At 40.3% G+C, this 8622-nt stretch overlaps 1 protein-coding gene across 1 annotated transcript; it reads right to left on the bottom strand.

The window, feature by feature from the left end:
- Positions 1-236: 236 nt before the first annotated feature.
- LOC134670322 (uncharacterized) lies at positions 237-7343 on the bottom strand. The gene is made up of 3 exons (XM_063528078.1): positions 6950-7343; positions 3948-3963; positions 237-755 (listed from the first exon to the last, which is right to left on the bottom strand). Exons 1-3 carry the CDS (start codon positions 7275-7277, stop codon positions 401-403), a joined length of 699 nt encoding a protein of 232 aa, XP_063384148.1. The 5' UTR covers positions 7278-7343; the 3' UTR covers positions 237-400.
- Positions 7344-8622: the final 1279 nt, after the last annotated feature.

The raw sequence follows: 8622 nt of genomic DNA on the forward strand, positions 1-8622 counted from the left end.
TACTCCAATGTATCTGACGGTAATTGCACTTAGGATAGGAGCGGTTTTTGTAAAAACTAGATTCCTAGCCAGTTCTTCGGATCAGCTAGTTAAGCGAACTCTTTAAGATGCAACCGGAAAAGTACTCGAATTTGGAGGATGTGAACGCCGGTACTTATTGCTGGGATGATTTGACGGGAGTAGAAATGAAGGCTACTACTTTTAAAAAATATAAAAATGGTTTAATAACCAGTAAAAATAAAATTGTATAAGAAAGTAGCACGTTTTCGTTTTCGTGGCTTGAGGACGAGTGAAGGACGCGGCCCGGTCGGTAAAGCAGTCGGCTCGCGTCGATAGGGCAGGTTCTTTGACGTATGCGTGTGTGAGTGCATCAATCGTTCACACAAACACATGCTAGGCGTTAACATGTTGCGGCCCCAGGAACGAAGTTCGTGTCCATGACTGGTAGGGGGCACAGTCGGTTGAAAGCTCGTCGAAGAGTTTCCGAAGTGGTGTTGACGTCGGCTACGCGGGTCACGCCGTCGGAGCCGGGATAGAGGCGCGTTACGCGCCCCAGCAGCCATCGGTTGGGAGGCAGCCGGTCATCTTTCACCAGCACCATTTCTCCTAGCTGGAGTTGCTGTCCTTGTTTGCGCCATTTCTGTCGTTTCTGGAGCTCTGTAATGTACTCTGTATAATATCGGGACCAGAAATGGGCTTTCAATTGTTGAATCCTCATATATCGTGAGAGAGTAGGTATCGCCGCAGGGTCCGAGCTCTGAGGAGAAGGCAACATCGTTAGCGTTCGTCCGATTAAGAAGTGAGCGGGGGTAAGCGCGGTAAGGTCTGAAGGGTCGGATGATAATGGAGTGAGAGGCCTAGAATTAAGGGTAGCCTCGATGCGAGTGAGAACTGAATTTCAATCTTCGTACGTTAAGTGGGCTAAACCTAAGACCCTTTTTAAGTGGTATTTAACAGATTTTACGGAACCCTCGGCTAATCCATTAAAGTGTGGACTATATGCTGGTGAAAATTTAAAGTTTATGAACATCTCAGATGCTTTTGAGCTGATATAGTTACTATTTGATTTTAAAAATTTAGACAACTCATTACATGCGCCTGTAAAGCAAGTCCCATTGTCTGAGAAAATGTTTTGAGGCTTTCCTCTGCGGGCAATGAATCGATCTAGTGCTGCGAGGAAAGTGTTACTACTTAAATCGGTGACAAGTTCTATGTGAACCGCTTTTACGGCTAGACAAACAAATATGCACAGATACGACTTTATCAGTCTGCTGCCTCGGCCTCTTCGGTTCAGTATCATGATTGGTCCGGCGTAATCACACGCGGTATTAGCAAATACATAGTCAGTATGCAGACGTGGCGAAGGAAGATTGCCCATTATGGGTTGAATACTCTTGCCTGCATAACGACGACATCTAATGCAATTTTCAACTATTTTTCGGGCAAGGTTTCGACCATTGATCAACCAGAATTTGTGACGCAAGATCGCAAGTAATAGTTGCGGAGGTGCATGTAAAAACATTATATGATAGTGTCTAACTATTAGTGTGGCTAAATGATGCTTTGAATTTAGCAATATTGGGTGTTTAGTGTCATAATCATAAAATGAGTTACAGAGTCTGCCACCTACTCGTAACAGTTTATCAGTTGTGTTGTAAAATGGATTCAATTGTAGCAATTTATTATTGGCAGACAATTGTTTTTTATTTTTTAATAAGTCATATTCCGAGCTAAAAACTTCAAGCTGAACGAATCTGCACATTGAATTTAAAGATAAATTTAGTTCATTTATTTTTATGTAACCAGTATATTTGTTTTGTGGGTTACGACAATTGTAAATAAACCGATGAACGTATGCGATTATACGTTGCAGCTTACCGAAATTAGAAAATCGCTTCATAAACTCAGTAAAATACGATGTGTGATCAGTATGACTTGCATTTAAGTTGCATATGACGTTGAACTCTGGTAAATCAGAATCTTGTAAATGTAATGGCTGTTTAGGCCAAGAATGTTCGTCTTGAAGTAGATAGGGTGGACCTGACCACCATAAGTTGCAATTTTCCAATTGATTGGCGTCTGCCCCGCGAGAACCTATATCGGCAGGGTTACATTTTGTAGGCACATAGCGCCAATCACTTGGGTCAGTTGAGTCACATATCTCGCTAACTCGATTAAACACAAATGGTTTTAGCTGATGAGCTTTAGGTGAACGAATCCAACCGAGAACAATTGTGGAATCGCACCAGTAGGTGCAACTAGTGATTTTTAATCTAAGTGCTGATTTCACTTTATTTGCTAGCCGTACAGCCAAAAGCGCCCCGGCTAATTCGAGTTTCGGTACAGTCAACACAGGTTTCAACGGAGAAACTTTACTTTTTGCTGCCACTAAATGGACAGATACATTATTATTATTAACGCTACGTAAATAAACGCAGGCGGCGTAAGCTTGTGTAGATGCATCGCTGTACGTATGAAGTTCTATTGATAAAGGACTGTCGATCACGACACATCGAGGAATACGAATATTATTTATGGTACGTAGTGACGATACGAATTTAGACCACAGAATTGATATGTCTGACGGCACAGGCTCGTCCCACGAGATCTTTGCGGCCCATAGCTTCTGAAGAATTGTTTTCGCTAAAAGCACGCATGGGTTAACTAGACCTAATGGATCAAAGATTTGTGACATCATTGAAAGTATTGTACGTTTGGTAACGTTGTTATTTTCGACAAGATTAACTGAAAATAATAAGTTGTCTTCCTTAGAAGACCAGAGTAAGCCTAACGTTTTTGAATATTCATTGTCACATAAATTAAGTAATTCGTCACCATTACTTTTACCGATTATTTCGGTAACAATATGAGCACTGTTTGAATTGAATTTACGTAGATGAAATTGACCAGTTTCTAATTGAGTCATTACACCCTTGCAAATATTAATGAGATCAGATTCAGAGGATGCCCCAGTGATTAAATCGTCAACATAGAAGTCATGTTGGATGACTTCTGAGACCTTCTTGTCGGGACATTCAATACCTAACTGTGTCAAGCACCTTGTCGCGAGAAAGGGAGCTGACGCCGTACCGTAGGTAACTGTATGTAGTTTATATTGTTGTAATTGCTCATAGGGTTCAAAACGCCATAAAATTTGTTGAAGCGAATGTTGAGATGGGGTAACATTGATCATTCGATACATTTTTTCAACATCTGCGGTAACAATGAACTTATGCTGGCGCATTCTTATAAGTATGCTTATAAGGTCGTCTTGAACTGTCGGACCGATCAATTGAATTTGATTGAAGGATACGCCAGATGTCGTTGCCATAGATCCATCAAATAGGACTCTTAATTTCGTAGATAAAGATTCACGTAAAATTCCATGGTGGGCAAATAAATATGACTGAGTGTCATTTTCGGGGTTCTCATTTAATGACATGTGATTTAATGCAATATATTCCTTAATGAATTTACAATATTGTTCTTTAAAATGTGGTTCACGTTTGAATCTACGCTCCAAAGAGATGAACCTGGACAGAGCTCTTTCATAAGAGTCGCCTAGTTTTTCAGGCGTCTCCTTTAATGGAATCGTCACTTCAAAACGACCGTCAGGAAGCCGAGTGGTATTATTTATAAAACTCTGTTCACATTCCTGCTCTTCTTTGGAAATTTGTTTACGCGTTGCGACTGATTCTAATTCAAAGAATTGAGAAAGTTGATCATTTAATTGTTTATCATAATGTTGTAAGTGTAAATTAATATTATGGTTGCAATGGACTGTATTTAAATTCGATGGTGAGTATTGTTCTGTTGGAACTGTAACTAAATAACCCAATTTGGTTTCCCATAAAGTTGGTTTGTTTTTACCTAATGGAATTTTATGAGTACCAAGTACTGACCAAAATATTCCTAATGAAAGTAACATGTGCTTCTGTACCTATTACCGACAGCCTGGAACTCCTCGGCATGGAGCTGAGTTCAGTCCTCGGCTTCGGCAGCTTCATTGAGTCTAAAGCACAAACTGCGGCCAGAAAGCTGGGCGTCCTAAATAAGGTGAGGCGATACTTCACACCTGGACAGCTTCTAACACTTTACAAAGCTCAAGTCCGGTCGTGTATGGAGTATTGCAGCCACCTGTGGGATGGCTCAGCTAAATACCAACTCGCCGCTTTGGACTCAGTGGAGCGCAGAGCCAGGAGGATGATTGGCGACAAGAAGCTAACGGCTAAGCTTCAAACTTTGGCCCATCGGCGGAAAGTCGCCAGCCTGTCGGTATTCTACAGGTTGCACTTCGGGGAGTGTGCTCAAGAGCTACACGAGCTCATTCCACCGTCCCCATTCTACCATCGGACTTTTAGACGCACGGCCGGTTTCCATCCTTACTTGGTAGATATTCCGCCAATTCGCACTAAGCGCTTTGCTTCTACTTTCCTTATGCGCACTGCCAAGGAATGGAATTCCTTGCCGGCGTCTATATTTCCGTGCTCTTATAACCCGGCAACCTTCAAATCAAGAGTGAACAGGCACCTTCTGGGCGAGCTCGCTCCATCGTAGGCCACGTCTACGCCTCGGCTAGTCTGTGGCCATGAGTAAACCCATGCATAATAAAAAAAAAAAAAAAAAACATGTCTACTGGAGCAGGCACATCAAATGTGGGATCTGCCAACCTAATGTGTGGCGGTATGTTTAACGTTGTACGGTCAATTCGAGACACTGGCAACGGTTGGGTTATACGCGATGCCACATAGCAGGGCACCTTTAACTGATAATCATTGATTAATGACGACATAAGTACGTCACAAGACTTTGACAAATTTGATGTTTGATAATTTAAACCTTCGACGGTTGTCGGAGCTGAAGAAGTAGGTAAGTTTAGTTTAGCGCGTAAACTTTCAGTAATATAACTCGCGGTCGAACCATTATCGAGTAACGCTCGTATTGTGTGTTTTTTACCACTGTGGTCTGTCACTTGAATTAAGACCGTTGACAGTAGCATTCTATCATTTTGTACGGCTGACATTGAAATTTCTTGAACTGGACTAGAAAATTGTTCTTCATCGTCAGGCTGCGGCAAAGAATGCAGCGCGACGTCATTTGACGAAGGCGAAGATGCAGGAGTTGTATGTTCGTGCAATAAACTATTGCGCTGTACTCCACATGTGCGACAGGGGTTCAGCCTACATGTTTTTTCATTGTGACCCACGCATAAACAGTTCAAGCAAACCTTGAGTGCTTTAGCTTTATCAACGCGAGCTTGTAATTTTAATGATTTGAACTTTTGACATAGGTACAGTTAGCAATGTACAAATTGCAGAACATTCCCAAAAAGCGGAAACGTTCTCGAGAATGTTCTCAGAACATTCCTGCAACATGGAAATTATTGTTTAAACAAGAGAATATACTTGAAATAAAGTTTAAATAGGCATAACTTAAAACTAAATGTTCTTATGCATATATTATTGTCTATTACAGTTAGCTATTTTGTTGATGTGATAAATTTAGCAATAAGTTGCTTAAATTCTCACTGTATATCAGAGAACATTTCGACTTTCGACAATATTTTCCAAAAATTTTTTTTGTTTAATTAGAATCTAGAGGCCTCTATCTCCCGCCATGCCAAATCTCAGCGCGCTCGGACCTAATTGAAAAAAATTAAAAAAAAAGTCGGCCATTTTGATTTTTTTTAATGCAGATTGTTTTGTCTCGGGGCCCTCTATGACATTTGGTCGAGCACCCCCCACCTATCACGCACCGTTTAAAAGTTGCCATACAAAATAAAAGTGGCCTGTTTTCCCACAATTGTAGTATTTTTCCAAAAAAATTTTTTTCATAGGTGTCTAGGGGACCTCGAGATTCCGTGACCAAAATTTCAGCGCGCTAGGACAAAATTAAAAAAGTTTAAAAAAAAATGTCGGCCATATTGAAAAAAAATGGCGGCGTCAAAAACTGCCAGGGTCTCTCTATGACATTTGGTCGAGCACCCCCCAGCTAAGTCTGACCGTTTGGCCGGGCCGTCATACATTTTTCTGACCGGAAGCGGACGACCAAAAGTCGGAATTTTCTGAGGGTAAGGACTACACCTAAACTATGGTGAATATTCATGGTATAAACAACGATAAATAAATAAATTCTCGTTCTCGAGAACATTCTCAGAAGTTACCGAGAATTTCTCATGTGGAAAGTTTCGCAACTTTGGAAAGTTCTCGTGCGTGCATTGCTAGGTACAGTGCGTGATCGTCATTACAGAACGGACAAGCATACTTGCGAGAAGTAGTAGGGGAATATGTAGTAGCTGTCAACGCCTTCTGTCGATTGTGCGTAGTGTCGCTAGACCTACGTTTTTTATTAGACATTTCTGTAGATTCTAGTAAGTCAGCCCGATCTTTAAGGAAATCGTTAAACATTTTAAGTGTAGGAAGCTCCTTTAGTTTATTCCTATAGGATTCCCATTTATGATGAGTAGTTGTATCTAATTTGCTTGAAATTATTTGAATTATAAGTACATCCCAATGCTCAGTAAGGAGATCAAGTGATTTGAGTGCTCTTAAGTTTTTATTTATCGTGTCAATAAGGTTTCTTATTGATCTAGACGATTCTTTTGACAATTGTTCTATGTTAAAAATTGCCTGAATATGATTGTTCACTAAAGACCTTTTGTTATTATAACGATCGCAAAGTAATTCCCAAGCTAATGTATAATTATCGCTGGAAAAATCCAAAGATTGAATTATTACCGCGGCACTGCCCTTCAGTGCGGCGCGCAGGTAATGAAATTTATTAATGTTTGGAATTGAGTTATTTGAATGTATGAGACTACTAAATGTGTCACGGAACTCCAGCCAGTCATGATAATGGCCCGAGAAGCTAGGCATATCTATAGTAGGAAGTTTAAGTTTTGTCCCACCTCCAATCGCAGTCACACAAGAACCTGTCTCCGAGCGGTCGCTGCCCGCAGAGGCGCCCGGCGCCGGCGCCGGCGCGGCCGCCGACAGCAGCTCGCGTGCGCGCGCGACGAGCCCGAAGTACTTGCTCTCGAAAGCATCGCGTTCTTTATACTGCTCATCTGGAATTTCCAATTCATTCTCTATATCACACTGAACGGAGTCAAATTCAGAATAAATTTCTTCGATTTTAGACAATCGGTCGTTTAATTCTGTAAGTTGTAGTCTACTCAAGCGATCACAACTTTCGACAGTTGTTAGGTGGCTTTCAAATAGCGTAAGCTTAGCTTTTAATGAGGCACGCCTTCTAATCAAAGGTTTATTGTCAACCATTTTAAAATATATAAATTAAAAGGCAAAGGAATGAATTAATTTGAGTAGGTACTATAGATGTAACTATAACTTGGCACTGATTGCTTATTTTATAAAATAATGTATATTTATTACGAACCAATGCGATGAAATGAGTTGCTAGAAAAAACAACAAACAAATTATTTGCAATGCGATGAAGTTAAAAAATAAAGATTTGAAACGATTACTTAAATCAGCACAAAAGCAGCGAAGTGAGGGTGCGCGTAAAAACTGCAAAAAGCCAAGCGGTGCAAGCGCGTAGGTAGCAACAGCTAGCAGCGAGCGCGCGGTGTCCGGGCTGGCCAAGCGAGGCGCCAGCCAAACAGCACCGATATCGGAATGCACTGGAACACGTGAAATAACACTATCTAAGTACGTAGTTATACACAGTTCGCACTCACAACGAAGCAATGCCAAAAAACTAGAACACTCTGAAATGCAATTTATTATCTTTATAATTATAAATGAACAAAAGGTGTAATTCCAACCTTTGTTTAACAATGAGGAAAATATGAGCAATAATGCACAAAGCGTAAATAAAGTGATTGCACTGATAACAGAATTAACCTGTTTATGATGAGAATGTAGATATGATAATTTGTTGCTAAGTGCAATTAGAAATAACTCGTTAACAGAATAACGGATCGTTAACGTATTTAAGTATGTATAAGTTTGAATGATTTGCAAAATAAAGGATTTGCGAATAACGTGCACTACGTTTTTAACGGCAACACAAAATAACGGATTTGAGAGCGTTATTAAGAAATAACTGTTAACGTTATTAGGAAACGTTAACGTTGAAAATAAGTAATAAGTATGAATTTTATGCAAAATGAAGGATTTGCAAGGAACGTGCAATACGTTTGTAACGACAACACAAAATAACGGATTTGTGTGCGTTATTAAGAAATATCCGTTAACGTTATTAACCTTAACGTTACTCAAAGGTAGGTATGTATATGAATGTGAGATGACTTGCAAAATGAAGGATTTGCAAGCCTATCGTACAATGCGTTTATAACGGTACCACAAAATAACGGATTCGTGGACGTTAACTGCAGAATAAGGGTTATGGGACAAATATGTAATTTAATTGGGAAGCAAATACACAAATGAAGGATTGTGTTGGAAATTAGTGATTTCGGAACGAACAATCGGAACGAACTTACGGTTTGCCAATCTCAATAGAACTTAGCTAATGTTTCCTGTGTCGGCGCCGTCGATTCCTTTGTCTCCGAACTCTCACTCTCAGATTTCTTCTCCCAATATTTGTCCTCGTCTATAAAATATCTTGAAGCCACGTAGAAGTCGTTGATGTGTATAAAA

The sequence above is a fragment of the Cydia fagiglandana genome, chromosome 13, assembly GCF_963556715.1.
Source record: "Cydia fagiglandana chromosome 13, ilCydFagi1.1, whole genome shotgun sequence".
Classification (NCBI taxonomy): Eukaryota; Metazoa; Arthropoda; class Insecta; order Lepidoptera; family Tortricidae; genus Cydia; species Cydia fagiglandana.